Source organism: Thrips palmi, unplaced genomic scaffold (genome assembly GCF_012932325.1).
Source record: "Thrips palmi isolate BJ-2018 unplaced genomic scaffold, TpBJ-2018v1 HiC_scaffold_4, whole genome shotgun sequence".
In the NCBI taxonomy this organism is placed as follows: Eukaryota; Metazoa; Arthropoda; class Insecta; order Thysanoptera; family Thripidae; genus Thrips; species Thrips palmi.
Window position 1 is genome coordinate 10,884,188 of NW_023144631.1, and position 21,305 is coordinate 10,905,492.

General features: G+C 47.2%; 4 protein-coding genes across 12 annotated transcripts in view; 3 read left to right on the top strand and 1 right to left on the bottom strand.

Annotated features, from left to right (window-relative positions):
• The first annotated feature begins 4,000 nt into the window (after nt 1–4,000).
• On the top strand, nt 4,001–5,579 carry LOC117649673 (tRNA (cytosine(38)-C(5))-methyltransferase). The gene is made up of 4 exons (XM_034392630.1): nt 4,001–4,150; nt 4,235–4,421; nt 4,514–4,817; nt 4,928–5,579. The coding sequence occupies exons 1-4, from the start codon at nt 4,021–4,023 to the stop codon at nt 5,525–5,527; spliced, it is 1,221 nt and encodes a 406-aa protein (XP_034248521.1). The 5' UTR covers nt 4,001–4,020; the 3' UTR covers nt 5,528–5,579.
• Nucleotides 5,580–5,966: 387 nt separating this feature from the next.
• LOC117649672 (60S ribosomal protein L3) lies at nt 5,967–10,042 on the top strand. 2 transcript variants are annotated; one of them, XM_034392628.1, is made up of 8 exons: nt 5,967–6,090; nt 6,529–6,721; nt 8,091–8,259; nt 8,506–8,641; nt 8,948–9,134; nt 9,205–9,407; nt 9,508–9,663; nt 9,818–10,042. In XM_034392628.1, the coding sequence occupies exons 1-8, from the start codon at nt 6,088–6,090 to the stop codon at nt 10,001–10,003; spliced, it is 1,233 nt and encodes a 410-aa protein (XP_034248519.1). In that variant the 5' UTR covers nt 5,967–6,087; the 3' UTR covers nt 10,004–10,042. The 2 variants fall into 2 exon arrangements, with proteins under 2 accessions (XP_034248519.1, XP_034248520.1); XM_034392629.1 differs by having other exon boundaries at nt 6,077–6,171.
• On the bottom strand, nt 10,043–11,767 carry LOC117649679 (ras-related protein Rab-27A). 2 transcript variants are annotated; one of them, XM_034392639.1, is made up of 6 exons: nt 11,624–11,767; nt 11,153–11,314; nt 10,999–11,066; nt 10,694–10,808; nt 10,437–10,549; nt 10,043–10,357 (listed from the first exon to the last, which is right to left on the bottom strand). In XM_034392639.1, exons 2-6 carry the CDS (start codon nt 11,294–11,296, stop codon nt 10,162–10,164), a joined length of 636 nt encoding a protein of 211 aa, XP_034248530.1. In that variant the 5' UTR covers nt 11,297–11,314; nt 11,624–11,767; the 3' UTR covers nt 10,043–10,161. The 2 variants fall into 2 exon arrangements, with proteins under 2 accessions (XP_034248530.1, XP_034248529.1); XM_034392638.1 differs by having other exon boundaries at nt 11,514–11,762.
• Nucleotides 11,768–12,234: 467 nt separating this feature from the next.
• The window catches only part of LOC117649666 (histone-lysine N-methyltransferase 2C-like), a 30,570-nt gene continuing 21,499 nt past the window's right edge, over nt 12,235–21,305 (top strand). For 6 of the 7 annotated variants that reach the window (XM_034392610.1, XM_034392616.1, XM_034392613.1 and 3 more), the window contains exons 1-18: nt 12,235–12,390; nt 13,305–13,573; nt 13,690–13,807; nt 13,894–14,145; nt 14,228–14,586; nt 14,677–15,245; nt 15,333–15,746; nt 15,844–16,125; nt 16,209–16,415; nt 16,496–16,677; nt 16,761–17,128; nt 17,215–17,427; nt 17,520–18,419; nt 18,517–18,681; nt 18,776–18,881; nt 18,970–19,226; nt 19,325–19,449; nt 20,143–20,310. In XM_034392610.1, coding sequence (XP_034248501.1) covers nt 13,360–13,573; nt 13,690–13,807; nt 13,894–14,145; nt 14,228–14,586; nt 14,677–15,245; nt 15,333–15,746; nt 15,844–16,125; nt 16,209–16,415; nt 16,496–16,677; nt 16,761–17,128; nt 17,215–17,427; nt 17,520–18,419; nt 18,517–18,681; nt 18,776–18,881; nt 18,970–19,226; nt 19,325–19,449; nt 20,143–20,310 — 4,899 coding nt within the window. In that variant the 5' untranslated portion in view covers nt 12,235–12,390; nt 13,305–13,359. The remainder of the gene's footprint in view (nt 12,391–13,304; nt 13,574–13,689; nt 13,808–13,893; nt 14,146–14,227; nt 14,587–14,676; nt 15,246–15,332; nt 15,747–15,843; nt 16,126–16,208; nt 16,416–16,495; nt 16,678–16,760; nt 17,129–17,214; nt 17,428–17,519; nt 18,420–18,516; nt 18,682–18,775; nt 18,882–18,969; nt 19,227–19,324; nt 19,450–20,142; nt 20,311–21,305) is intronic. The other variant, XM_034392612.1, reaches the window with a different exon arrangement.

Consider the following 21,305-nt stretch of genomic DNA (forward strand, 5'->3'; position numbering starts at 1 on the left):
CCTGCCCCAGCACGCCGACGGCGCAGCTCGGCAGCAAGGCCAAGCCAGGCGAGGCCCTGGTGAGCGGATTGTCGGCTACCTGCCCCGGCCAACCCAGCCCGGTGGCGCCTGCAAAAACCGGCTTTAATGGACTACTAAACGCTGCAAGGCAAACACGGAACAAGGAGGAGATCTCCGCTCCCCTTGCTTCGCTTGCTTCGGGCCTTGGGACTTCGGGCTTCGGGCGGACCAATATTCCCCCAGAGCAAACGGCACGCCTGGGCATCGCGCTGCCCCACGCCACGCCGCCAGACGATAAAGCCAGCAGACCGATTCCCCGAGTCGCTTTCGTCGCTCTGTCTCTCTTGCACCTGTAAGGCACGCCCCATGAGTGCGAGAGAGACAAAGCGACGAAAACGACGTTCGGAATCAGTCTGCAGCCGAAAGCCAGTCGACAGCGCCCGGACAGCTGTTTCGAGCAGCCAGCAGCCAGCCTCGCCGAGTCGGGAGGGGCCGGGGCAGCGGAGCGGGAAAACACAAGATGTTACTGCATCGCATAGTTTCTGTGTGGTCTGCCGAGACCCACACTGGGAGGGTGTCACATGAGTCCCGGGCCTCCCCTCCGCTCCCCCTACTTCGGTCCTTCGGTGGCGAGGGGAGTTAATGGCTGGAAGCAGAGAGTAAACTATCCGACGACCACGCTGGCGAAACAAACACGTGTCGCCCGACGTGGCCCGAGGCCGCCCCTCCCGCCCCCAAGGCCGCCCCCGAGGCCCCCCGAGGCCGCCCCCGAGGCCGCCCCCGAGGCCGCCCCTCCCGCCCCCGGCCCGGAGACGAGAACAGAACGGCCCCCTTCCTCCCCCTCCTCTCCGCGGGAGACGCAGCACGACAGAACACGCACTTGAGACGAACGGGATTTCCATCACCACCGTCGCGACCGCCGCCCCTGCAGGCCGATTCCGAGCGCCTCTCTCGCACTCCCGCGGTGGCCTGTAAGGGTGCGAGAGAGGCGGGGCGACGAATGTTCGGAATGAGTCTGCTGGCGCAAGGCCGCTCGGCCCGCTCGGGGTGCTAAGGGACTTGGGCCTGGCTAGACTCGAGCACCCCACGGAGTGAACCCATCGCAGCGGGACTGGCCGCTGGCGTCGCAGCCAAGGGAAAAATTTGAAAAGGCAGGGACTGCGTCCCCAGCCCAGCGATTCCGTCGCCCTTAAGGTGCGCCCCGTAGGGCCGTAGGGGTGCGAGGGAGACAGAGCGACGAAAGGATACTTCGGAATGGCTCGGCAGCACCGCGCCGTACACCGGGACAGAGTGGCGGGCATTGGACCACGGCGACGGGGCTCCGAACGCGCCCCAGCAAGGCCGAACACATCAGCATTGCAGATTCGGGGGGTCTTGGAGGGCCCTGGGCCGTGCCTGGCTGCCTTGGCGCGACGTGGCGCGGTGAGTGAGCGGATAGCAACACGGCGTGGCCCGTCCGCGTGCCTAGTGCCCGTGTCGCGGCGTGTCGCGGCGTGTCGCGGCGTGTCGCGGCGTGTCGCGGCGTGTCGCGGCGTGTCGCGGCGTGTCGCGGCGTGTCGCGGCGTGTCGCGGCGTGTCGCGGCTGCAGCATGGCGACGTGCTCGGTCGTGTTCGCAGCGTCCGCCGTGTCCTCTCGGGGCGCAACAAGCCTCCCCCGCGCACGGCCTTCTCCACCTGGTGTGACTCCGAGCTGCGCTGCGTGGCGCTGTCTTCCTCACACTCTAACCGGCCGTAGACGGATTCCGAGAGTTGTTTTCGTCGCACTGTCTCTCCCGCACTCGCGGGGCGTCCCGTATGGAAGCGAGAGAGAGAGAGCGACCGAAAGGACTCTCGGAATCGGCCCGCTGCAGGCTCCGCCGTGCTCCGCCGTGACCTGGCCTTCCCTCCGCCCTCCTCCCGGCCGCCTTGTGGTCACGGCAACTTATCGTGCCCGTCTCCTTTGAGACCGCCGCGGCGCCGCGCCCCAGCCACCCGCAGCCGTGCCCCGGTCCCCGTCCGCTCCAGTGGGCCGACAAACCGGCCGACAAGACGGCCAAGCCGACGGCCTCGCGGTGGCGACGCGTCGACGCGGTCCGGTCGTCGACGCCCCGGTGCCCGGCCGGGATGCGGCCAACCCCGTCCCCGTGCAGCAGACTGAATCCGAGAGCCGTTCTCGTCGCTGTGTCTCTGTCGCACTCGTGGGATGTCCGGTGTGAGTGCGAGAGAGACACAGCAACGAAAACGACTTTCGGAATGAGTCTGGGGGTGTGCGTGCAGGCCTACCTATGTGTGAAGACGGTGTGCTGGCTGCGCGGCGTACTCGGCGCCGTGGCACCCGTTGGACCACGGCGAGGGTCTAGCAGGCGAGGGTCCCGCGTGGCCCCGGCCGGCCCCGGCCCGGCGCGACACCTTCCGCCCCTTCCGCCCTCGCCTTTGGCGCCTCTGGCACGTTGCCTTGCGTTGCCTTGGCTCCGGCTGCGCTCGCCGCACGCCGCGCTCCGCTCGCCTCCGCTCGTCTCTGCGTGCTCCAGAGAGCGGCGCCGCGCCGCACCGCACCGCGCACCGCGCGATTCGCTCCTCCCCGCTGCTTCGCGTGGCGTCGCGTGGCCGTGCTGCGTCGCGTCGCACTCCACTCGGCGTGGCGTCCAGGGCGTCACTGGCTGAGCGGCGCCGCGGCGCTGTGCGCTGAGCGGGCGGGCGCCGAGCTCCGAGAGGACGGCCAGCGCCCGCGCCACCCGCGCCACGCCACAGCTAGAGGGCCCGGACCCCACCCCCTCCCTCTCCCTCGCACGGGGTCGTGCCGTGCGGGCCGTGCGCCCTTCTCCCCGCCTGCGTTCGCTGCGCCCGCCCTGCCACCGCTCGCCCTCGGAAACTGTTGCTGCGGCCCGCCAAGGGCCCTGCGCCCTGCGTAGCGCGTAGCCATGGCGTAGCCCAGCGCCCTGCGTAGCCACGGCGTAGCCCTGCGTGGCAGTGTTGCCCTAGAGTTGCCAGGTCCACCGCGTTTCCAGGGTCTCACCCATGGGCAGCTTTTCCGACAGCAGACTCCGCCTTTTCAGGGTCAAAACAAGGCGAGAGGTGCCGTGGCTGTAAAGTTTTGGGGACTCACTTTTAAAGGGAGGGAAGGGATTGAGAGGTGTGGACAGGGGAGAGCAAGGCCGAAGTCACGGACACGGTGGTGACAACAGTGTAGGAGTGACACTGGTGCATGCAAGTGACGAGGAGGCGTCTGCTTCTAACTGGTGCACCAGTTAGAATCGTGACGAGAGCCTTAGGGTAGCAAGGTAAAAACACGCCCCATCTAAGTAAATTTTAGAATTTCCTGCAGCCTGTGGCGCAACAGCTGAAAAACCTGTTTCGTCTCTTAACTTCTGAAAATTATGGAATCCCTTTCTCAAATGCTTTTGTCTTCGGATCAGACGGCTGTCATCTAATGAACAACTTGTTGCCAATGAAGGAACTCTGCGCGGGCATGATAAAGCGCATCTCCACTCTTTGCACCAATGAGCCAGTGAGGCGTGCGAAATTTTGCCTGCGAAGACCCTGCTCGAAACATTTACAACTTTCTGTAATCATGTGCAGAAGGAGGGCACAACACGCAGAGTATCAGACAACTTTAGAGCTAAACGTCTTAAGGATTAAGGAGGCTGCACCCAATCCAAACCAGGTGGCTATCACTGAGAAGAGTCATCCAGCGCCCAATCTACCAGTGGCCCAGAGGGCCGGACTCGGTATAAGCTCGCAGTGATGATCAGTCCAAAGGACTGCTCTCACTGGGAACTTGGTGCGGTGTGGCATATGACCCCGGCCGCCGAGGTAAAGGTTCCTGCCCTTTGTACGGACGGTATGTCATGTTGTGCAATGCAAGTATGGCAGTTACCGGGCCCGAACGGTATAGTATCAGTTGTGGTCTAGCCTCTCAAGTTCAAGTTCCATGCCCATGCGGTGGATCTTCGCCCCTTGTGGGTAGGCAAGCCCGCATCGCGAGTGGGGGGTGGTGGTGGGGAGGGGGGGGGCTAGCTAACCTCCAACTGGCGGCGTGGGATGTGTCACATCGTCTGCTACCCGGGACGAAACGAAAACGAAGTGAACGAAACGTACACTTGTTGTTTCGAAAGAATGAAAGTATTAGAACTCTTTAGTGGCATTGGAGGAATGCACTATGCATGTCAAGGTATTTTTCGTATGCATTTACGACATTACTTCGTCAAATACTAGCGCTAATCCTAACTCTACTTTTGCTGTTTTGGTGTTTCAGAAAGTGGCATACCTTATGAAGTGGTTGCTGCAGCTGATATCAACACAATTGCCAATGAGGTTTACAGACATAATTTTCCGTCCGTTCCATTGATATGCCGAAATATTCAGTCTCTCACTGCATCCGAAATCAACAAACTGGCACCAGATATGTTATTAATGAGTCCACCGTGTCAGCCGTTCACTAGGTAAACCTAGTTATTATAATCGAAGGAAGTCTTCCAATTGCTTTAGTTTTCAGAAATATATTTTTTACAGCATGTGCATTTGTATGTTTCAGAGTTGGCCTGAAGAAAGATGTTTCTGATCATCGAACTTGTGCCCTTCTACATATTATATCTTTACTTGAAGATCTTCAAAATTTGAATTACATTCTGGTAGAGAATGTGAAAGGATTTGAATCATCTGAATCAAGAAATCAACTAGTATATGCACTCGAAAAGCAGAATTTTGTGGTTCAAGAATTCTTGCTAAGTCCAATGCAGTTTGGTATTCCAAACTCTAGACTTCGGTACTATTTGCTTGCCAAGAGAGTTGTCAAGTCTGTTGAAAAAGAGACATTTTGCTTCAAAAACGTTTCTTTGGTTAGTGCTTTAAGTGATTTATTTTGTTTATGCCAATAGCATCTACTTTGTGTCTGTTCTCTTCTGGGTTGTTTACATAGAACTTATTTTGCTTTTTCATTTTTTCTCAGATGACAGAATTTCCGGTATCTCTCGATCATGGTAAGACTACACAAAGAATACTTGAAAAGCTGAATATAAAACACAGGAAAATGGCTGAGGAAGATGAACTTATTGAAAATGAGAACAGAGTTCCATCAGATGGTGGAGTAGTGCACCCACCATGTTATACCATACAGAGAATATTGGAAGAAGAAAATCCCGAAAATCCAAGGGTCAGAGATTTTTTACTGCCAGACAATGTTTTAGGGAAGCGCTCTGTAGTTCTAGATATTGTCACACCATTGTCTAAACGATCTTGTTGTTTCACCAAAGCTTATGGACATTATTCTGATGGTACTGGATCTGTTCTTACAACATGGAAATTGGCTGACGTCCACGAGCTTAGGGCAAATAACAGAAATCTATCTCTTGATAGTGAAGAACAAATTCTTGATATGAAAAGATTGCAGTTACGTTATTTTACACCTAGAGAAGTAGCAAGATTGATGTGCTTCCCTGAGCACTTCACTTTTCCGGATAAAACTACGCTGAAGCAAAAATATAGGTTGCTGGGGAACAGTGTTAATGTTCATGTAATATCCCTCCTAATAGCTGTTATGACTTCATGATGATACAATAAAATGAAATAAATACCAATATTTGTTTAAAAAAGACAAAAAACGAGTGCCTTTTTTTTAAATTACTTACCATGAATGAAATTTATCAGTCTTCAAAAATAACAAAAAGAAACTGGCAACTGAGCCGTACTTGGGAGAAGGGTACGAGATACATAAAAGAAGACGGGTCCTAAATTGTTGACCCTTCAAAATTGTCCCGCCACTACAACGAGGAAACGGGTACGGTCAAAAAGCTGCTCACGAAAAGAGAACACAGAGCCTCGATCTATCGAACTAGAGGTCAATGGCGGTCAGAATAAAAATAGAAAAAGTACGATGGGTAGTGTCTTTGCAATCGGCGAATTTACAGTGGGATTTGCACGGTGCTAAATTCTTTTTGCATTGGAAGTGGAAGATCTTTTACGCTTGTTTTGTTATGCACTTCTTTTCTTCTTCTTCTCGATGCTAGCGCGCCTAGTGGCAGAATTTTGAAGCGACTCGCAAAGCGACGCCGGTTTCCTCCTTTCCCCTCACCGTCAGATCGTCCACTTCTTTCCGGTCGTCGAGTCGCGATGGTATGTACTCCTTCTGTTCTGTAATATCGGTGCACTTATCCAGGGACATCCATCTGAAAATATTTTATACACAATATCATGGTGATCTATTCGTTTCCTCAGATATCAGTTGCCATTAATTTTGTTTCTATCGAGTGGATTTTGTTATTTGTACGGCTGTGTTCTGTAAGAACTAGAAGCCACGTTGATTACGTTTGCGTGACTATATCGCTCGCAATAACTTACTTTTTACAAGGACTTACTTCTTTGATTGACATTCTGCCTTTCGTTACGGTTCTTTTTCGGTCTGTCTTGTCGGATTCGTCCTTGCGAATACTTCTAAAAATTGCACTTTGGCTCGCCGGCGATCTAACCTCCTCGGCACAGCATGGCGTCGGTCGGTCTGCCGTGTAGTGGAGTACTCGACATGCCATGAACTAGTGGTTTTCCTGTTTCCAGTCGCACCGTAAATTCAGCGCGCCCCGACATGGGTCCATGGGCTTCTACCCAAAGAAGCGCGCTGCCCGTCACCGCGGCAAGGTAAAGGCTTTCCCGAAGGATGACCCCTCCAAGCCTGTCCACCTTACGGCCTTCATCGGCTACAAGGCTGGTATGACCCACGTCGTGCGAGAGGCTGACCGACCTGGTTCAAGTAAGTGCATTTTCAGTATGAAGCACGTCCCTCCACCGATATTCGTAGAGTTTAGAGCCGTTATTAAGGTACACTCCTGGCTGTTGTACTTGGTTACTGTACTACTCGAATGCATCAGTGTCAGTTTAACATCCTTCCCGTTGATGATTTCCGATTCTGATAGTTTATGGATTGATCTGATTACCAGTGAGGTCAGTTTAGGGCGAACTGAGTGTTGGATGTTCAAACAATCCTGATGTATCATTCTCCCCTTTTATTCTACCCAATGATGAAAAAGCATGTTTACGTCTTAATCTTCAATGTGGATACACCCATGCTGCCTTCCTACTGATGTCATTACATCTCATAAATACTGATGTATCTTTGAAACTGTGCCAGTGATGAGCTTTCATTGAGCCGACACTCATTTTTTTGATCGTCATGTGATATTTCCTAATGATAGGACTGAGGCACTATTTCATTGTAACTCATGCAGCTCTGTTGCCTTCCTGCCGTTTGCTTTATTTGATATCAAAGTTCATTTGTTGGTGCAATTCTGGTGTTAACATCCCTCCCGTTGATGATTTCCGATTCTGATAGTTTATGGATTGATCTGACTACCAATGAGGTCAGTTTAGGGCGAACTGAGAGTTGGATGTTTAACACTTATGGTCAATCACTTTCCTAGTTTTCTACCAAATGATGAAAAAGCATGTTCCCGTCTTAACCCTTAATGTGGATACACCCATGCTGCCTTCCTACTGAAGCTGGTAGATTTATTTTAAGCTCTGTATTGTAACAATTTCCATTGAACATCCTATGCGTTGATGATTTCCGATTCTGATAGTTTATGGATTGATCTGACTACCAATGAGGTCAGTTTAGGGCGAACTGAGCGATGTATATAGCATAGAATGTAACTATCTTGCTCCTCATTTATAAAATAATGCTATGATGAAAAAGCATGTTTCCGTCTTAACCCACAATGTGGATACACCCATGCTGCCTTCCTACTGACGTCATTATTTATCTTACATATTGTTGAGTCGTTTTTGAAGCTGTGCCAGTGATGAGTTTTCATTGAGCCGACACTCATTCTTTGATCGCTATGTGATATTTTCTAATGATAGGACTGAGGCATAATTTTTTAACTCTGTTGCTTTGCAACTAGGCTTGCTGTCAAGTTACTCATCTTGATTTTGACCTATATTTAAAATCAGAATTTGAAACTTTATTGTTCACTTTACCAATGATGATTTCCTGTGTGTACAATTTATATCCGATTCTAATGGTGATATGTCAGGGCGGTCTGAGTGGTGCTGTCAGATGAGTTGCCACTTCTTCCATCAGTTTTCTGTCTTGTTTCTAATAATACACTTTTGACTTCCAGAACTTAACAAGAAAGAGATTGTGGAGGCTGTCACAATCCTTGAAACTCCCCCCATGGTGGTTGTTGGAATCGTGGGTTACCTCGATACTCCCTATGGCATGCGAGCCCTCAACTCTGTCTGGGCTGAGCATCTTTCAGAAGACTGCCGTCGTAGATTCTACAAGAACTGGTACGAACACCTTCTTTTCCATCAGTATCTTTCAATTATCTCCAGTGTACCTTGAACTATCGGACTTTTGCTTTGACTGTGACTAAACGTATGTATAGCTCTCCACTCGGTTTTCCGATGAGAGATGAGCTTGCCCATGCTGCAAATGGGTGTTGGAGATTGCAACCAGATCTCCTTCCCTCAATCCCCTGCTCCTGAACCCTATCCTTGTCCTCTCCTCCCTACCCCAAATGTTGTTATTCATAGGTACAAGTCAAAGAAGAAGGCCTTCACCAAGTCTGCCAAGAAGTGGCAGGATGATCTTGGCCGCAAGTCCATTGACAAGACTTTGAAGAGGATGGCTCGCTACTGCAAAGTCATCAGGGTCATTTGCCACACTCAGGTTAGTACCCTGTTGATGTTTCTGCACTTTGAAGCTGAAGAGGGAAGGCTGCTGGGAAACTAGCTGTCCTGACCTTAATGGTGTGGAGCTGCTTGACATTTGTGCAGTTTAGTCCTAACCATGGCTTCGCAAAGGAATTCTGCTCCTGCTTTGTGGTGAGCGGAAGCCCGGCATATTCCATAATCTTTCTGGTGATTCATCCAGGGAGACAAACCATGTCTTGTACAAATCTCATAGTGTTTATCCATTTTAGTTACTCATTGAATTGTTGTTTCTTGAGGTTCTCATTGTTCGTTTTATCTTCAGATGAAGCTCCTGAGGCACCACCAGAAGAAGGCTCACATTATGGAGATCCAGCTTAACGGTGGCACTGTTGCTGACAAGATCGCATGGGCTCGTGAACACCTGGAAAAGCCCATCCCAGTTTCCAACGTCTTCTCTCCTGATGAGATGATTGACACCATTGGTGTTACCAAGGGTCATGGAGTGAAGGGTAAGTGTCTGCATATAGTTCACTTGCTCTCTTCAGATTATTTTTGGTAACAGTTGATTTCCTTTTTTAGGTGTCACCTCCCGTTGGCACACCAAGAAGCTTCCCCGCAAGACTCACAAGGGTCTGCGTAAGGTTGCTTGTATTGGTGCTTGGCATCCCAGCAGAGTCTCGTTCACAGTGGCCCGTGCCGGTCAGAAGGGTTACCACCACAGAACTGAGATGAACAAGAAGATTTACAGGATTGGCCAGGGTGTTCACGTCAAGGATGGCAAGGTACATTGAATTTCCCTCTGTTCCCCTTTGACTTTGCCATGAAATTTTGTGCTGGGTTGTTAAGGGTGTGAGTTGCTAATGTGTTTTTTCTTCCTTTCAGGTTGTTAAGAACAATGCCTCCACTGAGTATGATTTAACTGAGAAGTCCATCACACCCATGGGTGGTTTCCCTCACTATGGTGAAGTTAACAATGACTTCCTCATGGTCAAGGGGTGTGTTGTTGGTTCCAAGAAGCGTGTTATCACCCTCAGGAAGGTAAATATCATTTCTACTCAATATTCTCATTTATACTAGTTTGGTTTTAATTATATCACCTGTTTGCTTCACGTATTGAAGCACTCTTTTTAATTTTACTTGGTTGTGCAGCATTCTTTTGTGCTTTGTTGTATTAACTGCTTTTCCTTTCCAGTCCCTGATTGTCCACACCAAGAGGGTTGCTCTGGAGAAGATCAACCTCAAGTTCATCGACACCTCATCCAAGTTTGGCCACGGTCGCTTCCAGACGTCTGCTGATAAGGCTGCCTTCATGGGTCCCAGGAAGAAGGACCGTGTCAAGGAAGAAGAGGCTGCTGCTGCTGCCCAGGCTACTGCTTGAGTGTGTGTGGGTGTTAAATAAAAAATATTAAAATTGTTATTGTTTTTGTATTTGATCTCCTTGTTTTGTATTGCATTAATCATGTTGATTTTGATAAAACCTTCAGTTTCTATAAATTTATTCAGTTGCTCAATACAAGCTCAGATCTGAACAATTTTCTACAGCAAACTGCACGCACATTGGGATGGTTGACTAGATTTCAAAGGGATGGCTTGAGGTAACTTCAGTTGACGTGCTGGAAAAACAGGGTTGTCTATGGCGAGCTCCATCTTGGCCATTACTCTGTCCAAGAGAATGTTGATGGCAAGTGCGACATTGTGTCCTGTGGCAGCACTTGTTTCCAAATATGGTAACCTGCAAATGTTTGATCAAATTAATGGTGGTGGGCAGGACTGGATTGGCATGGTCATGTTTGAAACTGATTCCTAATTACCCATATTTGTCAGCAACATCTCTCGCCTGTGCCTCACTAATGACTCTGTGGTCAGTCAGGTCACTTTTGTTCCCACACAGTATCACATCTGGGCTTTCGCAGTAGGCGTGAGTCTGCAAAGTATAAATCAAGGATGTAAAGCATTGAAATTACCAGTGTCTCCATCTTCAGCACCTTGCAAGATAGATCAACTAACACAATTTAAGTACAATATTAATCATATCCTCTACTTGACTAAAGCAGTTGAAAGTCCATACCCTCAGCTGGTCCAGCCAATTTCGAACTTCCAGGAAGCTCTGCTCGTTAGTCAAGTCAAACAGCAGCAAGAAGCCCATAGCATCCCGGTAGAAGGCTGTTGTCAGGCTACGGAATCTACACACAAATTCTACATGGTGCATCTAGAGGGTATATTTCACATTTAAACTAACATTAAGGTCTCAAGCCATCTTCGGATGTTAAAAGCATTTGAGCATCACTATTAGTTTTGGTGTCTAAGTGCCACTCCCTTTATTTAGTTAGCAATTGTTAATCTAGCAAAGTGGGCAGAATTGAAATAACATACCTTTCTTGGCCAGCTGTATCCCATAGTTGAAGATGTACCCATTGGCTTCGCCCTGTTCCTCTATACATCTGTCATTGTGACATGATTATTCACACATTACTACACTGATAAGTTGAAAAAAAATCAGGGCACAGTGATCAAGAAAATCTCTCACCAGGCGTTTTTCTCGGAAATCAATTCCAACAGTTGATATGAATTTTGTGTTGAATGTGCCATCTGTGTACTGATACAGAAAACTGGTTTTCCCTACGCCCGAGTCTCCGAGCGCAAGGAATTTAATTAAATAATCGTAATCCATTGCTGCAAGTTCAACCACCTGAAATCAAGTGTCTTGGTAAAATAGATTGAATGCTAATAGGGAAGGGCCATGCAAGGAAACATATGGAGGGAAAAGAAAATGCGTGCAGCGACAGGTTTGTAGAATTCCCGTTTCAATAAATGGACAACAGCCGCGCGAAGTGCGCGGGAAACTGTTAGGTCAGCGATCGAAGCGAATGGGTGGTGAATTCACCCACCTGTTATGCCTCTTTTCAGCTGATTAACCTTGCCAACACATTGACAGATGATATGAGTTCATCACAGAGAAACCTGGCTTGCCTCACTGCAATGGAAACGACCACATCACCTGCACGACTGCCGTGGCATGACACAATGCAATGTAAAAGGGCAACGCTTGCAATAAATAGAGCAGGAGTAAACAAAACTAGACGGCTCTGGCAGTTCAGACAGCAGAAGCTGACGGGCTGGTGACGGTGACCGACCGCTGCGGGGAGGGGTGTGTGGCGGGAAAGGGAAGAGGCAGGGAAACGAGGAAACCCTCATCTCGCCGACTGCGGGTGGCTGTTCTGGAGGGCGCTATCTTTGAAATTTCGGCCCGGGATTCGAAGGAGATTAGTGGAAAATGATAATGGCCGCGTCCCTTTGGGGCCAAGTGGTAAATCCCCTCATCAGAATCCCTAATGAGACTCATTTGCCTTCCACGTGGGTTCGTTCGAGCGGCGCGGCGTCGAAATGGCCGGCCTGGCGCACGCCACCGCACTCCAGGCTGCCACGCGCGTCTAGCGTTGTTGCGTCAACAGTGGACTGCGCACCGTCTTGGTTTATTTATCCTCCATTGAATATATTATTCCGATTTCCCTTAAAATCTCGATATTTTGTCTTTTCTCTGATTACACATTGACTGTTTAGTATCTACTGGGGTATGTGTTGAAACACGTAGTTACGTCGATGATTGAAAGAGACGTCGAAAGTCTACAGAAGAGGTAGTCTAAAATGCAAACACTTTGCAATGGATGTTTTGTGTAGGCCTAGGCCATTTAGACTTAACCGGTGTATTATATCTTATATTTCTAGCTTATGATGGCATTTGTAAATATTTACGCAATTCCTTAGGTAAGTGATGGTATTCTACACCGTAATACTTGGTGGTGCGGGGATAAGTCAATGTTGTTCTGGCTTCGTTTGGAGCGGAGAAGCACCCGCCGTGACTGGGGTTTAGCTTGGTTCAAAACAAGAAAACAAGTTCTCTCAAATCTCAAATAAGTGTAATAATAAGCTCAACGGCTTAGGTTTTATCTCTGATTAGCTATTTGACACGTCAGGAATATGCCGGCGCTTGGTTTGAGGGATCGACTGCTTCTTGTCTGCAGGCAAGGCCTACTGCAAAGAGATTCTGTTTACCGTCAACCCAACCTCCTCTCAATCACGAAAAATGTACTTTTCTCACTGTCAATTTGACTTCACAACTACTCACCCTTTTTTGGCATAATATTTATGTACTAATGTATTCACTCTTTCTGCGATTGTGTGTGAACAACGTTTCATTCGGAGCTATGCTCTTTACCCTAGTGTGGTTATGTTTTTGTGTTCAACTCATTGTGTGTGTGAAAACTTTTGGCAATTACATTCTGGGAATATTTTCCAATATTGCAACGTATCAAACTTGTATTTTGTATTTTATTAGTACTTGAGAACGTTCTTGACTGTTTGAAGCTAGTTTTCTAACCTTACCTTCATTTTCTGAAGTTGATCATGTTATGTTTCTTTTTTTTTTAAATCTTTATTTTCATTGCCATTTCAATAACAATGTAGTCGTGGCTTTATTACTGGTCAATCATTTTCATAATTTTACTTTGCCTTATCGCACTATTCTCATTTTTTATTGTCTCCATTACCTCCGTATTGATTTAATTGTTCTAGTTAATTTGTGATAATGCCTTTAAGATTGTTATTTATTTGTAGTTTTCATGTCTCATAAGTAATTTTGAACTTTTCCCAATAAATTTTTTCTTGTTTTCGTTTTCTAGATTTAGATGCCTTTATTAGCTAAAGGTTGCTAAAGCAGCTCAGTTCGTGTGCATAATGGCTGACGAGGAGGAAACAAAGTTAATGTCTCCTGTAGAGGAGGTAATGGACATAGATGAAGATTCAGCAGAAGATGGAGAAGAAGAGGAAGATGAGGAAGATGATGAAGAGGATGAGGAGGAAGATTTGGTGAAGGAATTTTCATTCCCTTCATCTACTCCCCAAGATACCATAGTGTTTTCTCTAAGCGGAAAAACTCATGTACCCAAAGGTTTGTCCCGGCTGAAGTGCTTCAATATTAAAAGTCTAAAAAACCTTTTTTTCTGTCTTATCTAAATGACAGTTTTTAATGTAAAACTTTCTCCTACTAAAAAAAATTATTTCCAGGTGGTCTGGGGAAACCCCTAAACATACGAAGAGGGCGAGGGCGACCAAGGAAAGGGGATCTAGGGTATGCAACACCACCTAAGCAGCCACCTGGCTTCAAAGTGAAGAAATGGAAAGGGTTTGTAACTTTGCTAGTCCAATTATTGTGTTTGCTTTACCCATGTAATGGATTGTCATGTTTCCTCTTTCCTTGTGTACTTTTAGGGCCCCTTTGCCTGGGTTCCTGAATGACATGGCCAAAGCCTTACATAAGTCACCAAAAAATAGCCCTCTTCGAGAGGACCTTGGGTTGAACAAGAGCCCAAGCCCCATGCGTGATTCTCCCCTACACATCACCTCACCCAGCCATTTTACCATAACAAGTTCCTTGATCAATTTAACAGAAATGGGTATGATTACTGTAGAGAAACCATCTATGCCAGCACCAGAAGAACCTCCCTACTTTCCTGAAAAATGGTAAGCTACTCTCTTCAAACTTACATTTTTACATCACGATGTGTTGCATAATTTAATTAATTTTTTTTCTGAATTTTGACAGGCCAGGCAAAGTCTGTGCGCTATGTAACTTACCAGAAAAATCACAGCTTGGGCAGGGAGAAATGCTGAGGCTTGTTTGTCCTGATGGCTTCGATCCTCGTAAATCGTCTGCATCTACACCTACCAGAGATGGTATGATGAGCCCTTCTCAAGAATCCATTGGTAGCGTTGGGGAATCGGAAAAGGATAGCCCAGTTACTAGTGCTGGCGACAAAAGCCCTCGTATGCTCATTCCTCAAAGTCGTCGTAAATACATGTCAAAGCGGAATAGTCTTCAGAATAATCTCAATGAAGTACTTGATGAATTGAGCATAGTTGGTTACGCCGATGAAATTGATCAAACATCTCTATTTGATGCAGGTGAGTGCAGCATTTGGTTTCTTATTATTGATGATTCTCTGTCCCCTTATAGCATCACCCTACTAAACTTCTTAATTTTATGCTTCTCAGGGGTGTACTACGCGCACTACAGCTGTGCTGTGTGGTCATCAGGAGTTTCTCGCTCTGCTGAGGGTGCTTTGGAAGGTGTTGCCACAACAGTAGTAGACAGCGTGGGTCGCCGCTGTGCATATGTCAACTGTGGGAGATTTGGGGCCAGTGTTGCTTGCCAGTTTGCAGGCTGTCCAAGACATTTTCACTTGCCGTGTGCAGCTGCCTCAGGGGGATTCCACTGTAACAAGACCCACACACTGATTTGTAACCTGCACCTAGATCAAGTGCCTCTCCTGGGTGTTGGCGATGTCTCGTGCAGAAAGTGCAACACACTGGGAGATGTTTCAAATTTAACCATGTGCAGTGCGTGTGGTAGCCATTACCATGGTGCTTGTGTTGGAATGGCTCTTCTTCCTGAAGTGCGGGCGGGGTGGCAATGCGCTGATTGCCGCTGTTGCCAAGTTTGCAGATTAAAAGAAATGGACCATACTAAAATAATGCTCTGTGAAAAATGTGATAAGGCATACCACCCCACTTGCCAACGTCCCATTGTTACCTCCATACCAAAATTGGGGTGGAAGTGCAAGGTGGGATTTGATCCTTACATTCAGGCACATGCCATTTGTTTTGAAAGTTCCATATTCTGAATGTTTTTTTTTTTAAATTATTTGCAGTACTGCCGAATATGTACGGACTGTGGTTCTCGGACTCCAGGCGCTGGACATTCCTCAAGGTGGCATGCTCATTACACGGTCTGTGACTCGTGTTATCAACAAAGAAATAAGGGGTACTATTGTCCAATATGCAAAAGAGCATATAGAGCAGCTGCAGTCCGTGAGATGGTGCAGTGTACCATTTGTCGGAAAGCTGTGCATAGTTCCTGTGATGCTGAAGCAGACCTGCCCACCTATCATCAACGCAGAAGGGCTGAACCGACCTATGAGTATGTCTGTACTAAATGCAAAGATTTGACAAACAAATTAAAGCGAAAAAATAGTATTGAAGATGGAGACTCAAGTCTTAGTGCATCTCAAGAATCACTCATGTCTGATGAATTTTTTGGAGAATTAGACATGTCATCAGATAAGGTATTTATTTATTCAGTGCTTCTCGGTATTATCTTTCCAGCATCATCAAAATAATGAATAAATGTAACTAAGTTTCTCTTTCTTAAATTGTTCACAGGTGGCACTATTTGACTCTGAAGTTGGTGTAGCTGGAATTGGCCTGGGGAAAGGCAAGCCTTTCTGTGCCGGAAAAATTCCAAAGAAGAAATTGGGCTTATCTAACAGTCTTTTGATGAGTCTTCAATCTTATAGTGCAAGGAATGTTGGAATGTCAGGCCGAAAGGGAGGTATAGCTGGTCCTTATCAAAAGAAACACCAGAAAAATCCGGAATTTGGGCGCAAGCGTGGGGCCAAATCAAAGATGAGAGGAGTATTTGGCGTGCCCGGTCTCGGTCTACAGGTAAACTTGTGTTTATGATACAGTATGTATTAATTTTCACAATGTGTTATCCTCTTTTATCATATTATTTGTTGAAATTTTAGAGACCCCAAGTTGATGCTACTCAATCCAAGAAAGATGATGATCATGAGGACGAGAACAGACTTGTGTTGGTTTCTGCTAAGGATAAATTTGTCTTGTATCAAGATGTATGTGTCATGTGTGGAGCATTGGGTCAGGACCAAGAAGGTTGTTTGATAGCGTGTGCCCAGTGTGGCCAGTGCTACCACCCCTACTGTGCCAATGTCAAGGTCAGATATCTCTTATTAAAGTGATGTTTAGAAAACCAAATAGGTTTACCAACATTTACCCACCTTTTTTGGCTTTCCAGATCACCAAAGTAATTCTTCAAAAAGGGTGGCGCTGCTTGGACTGTACAGTTTGTGAAGGCTGTGGGCAAAGGCATGACGAGTCTCGACTTATTCTATGCGATGACTGCGACATCTCTTACCACATTTACTGTATGGACCCACCTTTGGATTATGTGCCACATGGCAACTGGAAGTGCAAATGGTATTGTTGTTGATTATAGCTTTACATATTGTCCTTTTCTTCTTTACTTGATTTCACATTAACGGTTTTTGATTATCTCATAGGTGTGTTCAATGCCATACTTGTGGAGCAAATGAGCCTGGCCCTAACTGTCATTGGCTCAAAGGTTTCACAGAGTGTGGTCCTTGCTCTTCACGAACCATTTGCCCTGTATGTCAGGATAGTTATGGTGAGGGTGAGCTCATTATCAAATGTGTCCGCTGTGAACGGTGGTTGCATTGTATGTGTGACCGTATTCGTTCTGAAGCCGATGCAGAAAAGTGTGCTGAGGAAGGTTACAATTGTGTTCTCTGCCGTCCACACCACGTTCCCCCTCCTCATCTCATTCTACCACCTGCTATGATTAAGCCCAAACCCAAACCCTTGCCACTGCCAGGACCTATCAGAATGCCTTCTCCTCCGCGAAGTCCAGGTAACTTCCCCTTTCTTTAGGCTCTCTGTATTTGGGTGACTCCTTATATGTCAAGTCTCTCATATCTGTCTTTTGGTGTTGTTCAGATCATTTGCATAGAAGAAGGCAGGAATTCCAGAAAGATGGTGTTATCTTGTCAGAATCAGGCCTTTTACTCATCAAGTCACTTGAAATTGAGAAAGAAAAGCGACAAATGAATGATCCAAAGAAAAAGCGTTTTAACCGCAAAATGCTTGCTCAAATGGAGCCTGTTGTCCTACCATCTAAAACTGATGGAGATGGATTAGATCTGGATGGTAGTAAGTGTTCTTCTGTTTGTTTTTTATGTCATAATTATTTTGGTTTTGGAACTCCCCTTTAAATTGTGTATTTTTGTTGGGTTTTTTTGCAGGCAAAGATCAAGGAGATGGGGATGGAGATGATGACGAGGAACCATTTTATCGTGATGGAATGATTGTTGCACCAAAAGAAGATGGATCTCCTCCTGAACCACCCGAAGGCTTCACTATTCACACTTCAAAAACTGGCAATCTAGTCTTACGCCGTATCAGAGTTCGGAACCTGAAAAATCTTGGAATTGGTGGTTTCAATGCACGGTTACGGAATAACAGGTATCGTGAGGAGAATGATGACGCTCTGGAAACCTGCAATGCTTTTGGGCGTCTCGATGATAGTGTGGTGCCTGTATCATGTGATGACAAGCCTGCTAAACGTAAACCCATGCGTAGGAAGATAAAATCCAAACTAGTAGAAAATTATCCATCTTACCTTCAAGAGGCCTTTTTTGGCAAAGAACTTCTTGAAACAAGTAAAGATCAGGCAAGTAGCAGTAGTGCAAGTGATTCAGAGGAGTCAGACAGATTGAAGGTTGTTACACCTGATAAAACAATCACCTTATCACAAGATGAAATTAAAGCAATTGAAGAAGTTAAGGCAAGGAAAGCAGCTGAGAAGGCTGAGGAGGCTAAAAAGGCTCTCAAAGCAGAGAAAGCAGAGCAGGCTGAACGTATCAAAGTAGAGTCAGCCATTGCCTTGAAGTCGCCCATCAAGGAAGAAGATGATTCTTATGATGCGGAGGTACTCAAAGATATCCCAAATGTACCACATGATCTGCTGGATGCAGATCTTGTTAACACTATAATGAATGAAGAACCTGACATGAAGACTGAGGAAAACTTAGATGATATTGGTGGAGACACAGAACTAGATGTTTCTAGTCAGGCACACAAGGATGAATTGGCTGATATTCTCAGCCCCAATTTCAATTTAGACTGTATGGTTCCAGATTCTGGTTAGTATAGCATACAGGTTACATACAACCTATGAATTGTACCAGATAAAGTAGGTAAGTTTGATTGTCTTATCATTGGTTTCATTGTATCTTCTAGGGCTGCCTAACATGGATAGCAGAGATGTTGAAGAGATTTTCAAAGGTGTTCTCACTGATGAATCTCAAGAATCTCAAGAATGTAATGTATTCCCCATGAATTCTGTTCCTGGTCAAGTTTTATCCACTCACAGTAATGTTCCTGCTTCACCATCACAACATCCAGGTATGTTATGTTGATTTGAATCCTTTGCAATTGCATCCTTGTTGATTTTTGCTTATTTTGGGAAAAAAAAAAATAACATTCCTCCTTTTTCCAGTTGTACCCCCTCAGCTGAACATTGCCCGCACTCAGGCAGTACAGTCCAACATTTCTTCACCTATGAGTTTTCCACCACCTTCTCCCTACCAATCAGAGTACAGCAAGTACGTTAAGATTTTTATTATAATTTCCTGTCACTATAATTTTTGATGTCTGCAATTCTCACTTATCATGTGTGTCTCTTATTTACAGTAGTCCACAATTCAGTCCAGCTTTCTCAGAGCCTCCACATTCTCCATGGATCTCATCTCAAAGTGGAGATGTTGACAATAGTTCGCTTGGAGGCCTCAGCAATGATGGTTCACAACCTGTGCCAGGTCAGGTGAAGAATGCTCGCAGCGGCAACACCGAGCGAATGGAAGCTGATGAAGCTCTTGGAAAGAATGCAACAATTTCTGCTGTCTTGTATGCAAATATTAATCATCCTGAATGGAAAAAGGATTACCCTGGTATGTCAATTTAAATAATTCAATCCAACTAAGTTGAATTGATTTTTTTTTCTGTCATTGCATAGTTTTACTTATAAAATCTTTTTGTCTCTTTTTAGCTTGGGCTGACCGGTGCAGGATGATAGCTAAGAAATGGAGGGTTTTACCATCTGAACAGAAATCTCCTTATCTTCAGCAGGCTCGTGAAAACAGGACCAACCAGAAATTGAAAAAAGGGCACCAGGTCAGTTTCAACAAACTGTTTTTTTTTTTTTCTTTATCAATAGGCTCACAATTATAAAGTTAGCTCCAACATTCCTCTTTATTCATGTCTCTCTATCAATTTTACTGCCATTTGTTCTTTAATTTTCTAAAAACTCTAAAGAGAGTTTTATTAGTATTTTGTTACTTTCAAAATGAATACAGAGGCAGGGAGTTCAAGTTTTTAAGCGAAATTATAATTAGTACCTTATTGAAACTCCCATACTCCCATATCATTCAACTGAACATTCACATTGTGCAGGCAATTTTTTTTTCTATGTTCAGAGATGTGTTGATGTTTGCTTTTTGGGTTTCAATGTGTGTTCATGGTTGTGGAATCCCTTAAATGTGATAGCCCGCGAATTAAGTGAAATATGTGAACCCATGTCAGTGTTTTGCCTGGCTTTCCCCACCCCTCTATGTTTATGTTTTACGTGCCTGTTCTCTCAGCTTCACACGTTGTGTGGCCCGTTTCTCTCGCTCTTTCTAGTGCTCTTAATCTCCTTTCAAAACAGTTAACCCTTCAATTGTAAGATTATTTTTTTGTGTTTGTTTTAAGTGTGGTGTGCCTATGTTTCTGTGTTTATGTGTGTTCTGTGTGGTGACGCACGGGCACTGTGTGTCAGTGTTGTACCGCTTGAACCTGAATCAACAAAACTCCTTGGTGTCACGACAGTCGGTGGGTGGCCTTGCTGGCCTTGCTGCATCCTCGCCTGCCCCTGGCGCCTCACCCTGTGGGCCCGCAGTCCTGAAGCCAGTCCAAGGCACGGTCCAGGGCACGGTCCAAGGCACGGTGGGTGCCGTCAACTCGCCCTCCGCCTCAGCCCCGACCTCGCAGCCTGAGGTGTGTTCTGGAGAGACGGGCCTCTTGTCAGTGCCCGATGAGGAAGACCTACTAACCGCATCCAGTGTGGAACAAGCACCTCCTACACCAACCCCTCCCGCCACTCCTGCAACGCCTACACCACCACCCCCCACGCCACAGCCCCCTCCCACTCCAACCCCCACACCCACTCCTTCTTCTACTCCTACTCCCATTCCCACCCCCGCCCTAACCCCGCCCTCAAAGCTCGTCGCCCCACTCACCCCCAGCCTCCAGATTGCTAGCAGCGGCAGCAACCCGGCACCTCAACCAGCGGCGGCATTGAACACCCTTGTAGCCAGTCCGACCGTTATCTCTGCGCCCTCCCCGGCCCATGTGGCGTCTGTGGTTTTCTCCTCGGCAGCTCCAAGCTCGTCGAGTGGAGCGTTCACTACGTTCACTATGGTGCCCACTATGGTTCCCACCATCACCTCCACCGTGTCCCTGACATCTGTTTCCCTCCCGGTGGTGGCTGGTGGGGTCGTGACGACGTCTGCACCAGCACAAGCACCAGCACCCACTCAGACCGTCTCGGTCGTGCCTGTCGTGCCCCAACCCAAAAGCAGCAACCCGCCTCCGGTCATTCCCCCGCCCCACCACCACCACACCATCCACCACTCGCCGGCCGGCGACGCCGTGCAGGCGGTGCCCTCGGTGGTGCGCCGCGCGCCCACCATCGAGAATGTCAATCTCAAGTTCCTCCCCATTCAAACGCTCTCGCAGCAGCCGGGCTCCACGCACACGCTGCATCAATACTTCCCCGTGCAACACATCATCTCTTCCTCCTCTCTCGCTCGGGCTTCAAACGCAGTGGTGGTGGCCGCGCCCAGTGTGACTGTTGGCAATGCAGAGAGTGGGCCTAGGGCGACTATTCAGACCGCTTCTATCTTGGGGATCCTTACCACCAACGCCGCACCTATCCCAGCTGTCGACCAACAAATCCGTGTCCTTACCCCTTCCGAGATTATGCGCACTCT

Bases quoted from the DNA above. Each gene is read 5' to 3' on its own strand.
- LOC117649673 (XM_034392630.1), top strand. From the start codon at position 4,021: ATGTGTCACATCGTCTGCTACCCGGGACGAAACGAAAACGAAGTGAAC. The intron at 4,151-4,234 runs GTATTTTTCGTA...TTGGTGTTTCAG, and splicing joins AATGCACTATGCATGTCAAG to AAAGTGGCATACCTTATGAA. The intron at 4,818-4,927 runs GTTAGTGCTTTA...ATTTTTTCTCAG, and splicing joins GCTTCAAAAACGTTTCTTTG to ATGACAGAATTTCCGGTATC.
- LOC117649672 (XM_034392628.1), top strand. The intron at 8,260-8,505 runs GTACGAACACCT...TGTTATTCATAG, and splicing joins CGTAGATTCTACAAGAACTG to GTACAAGTCAAAGAAGAAGG. The intron at 9,408-9,507 runs GTACATTGAATT...TCTTCCTTTCAG, and splicing joins TTCACGTCAAGGATGGCAAG to GTTGTTAAGAACAATGCCTC.
- LOC117649679 (XM_034392639.1), bottom strand. From the start codon at position 11,296: ATGGATTACGATTATTTAATTAAATTCCTTGCGCTCGGAGACTCGGGC. The intron at 11,067-11,152 runs GTGAGAGATTTT...TCACAATGACAG, and splicing joins ATTTCCGAGAAAAACGCCTG to ATGTATAGAGGAACAGGGCG. The intron at 10,809-10,998 runs GTATGTTATTTC...ATTTGTGTGTAG, and splicing joins GATACAGCTGGCCAAGAAAG to ATTCCGTAGCCTGACAACAG.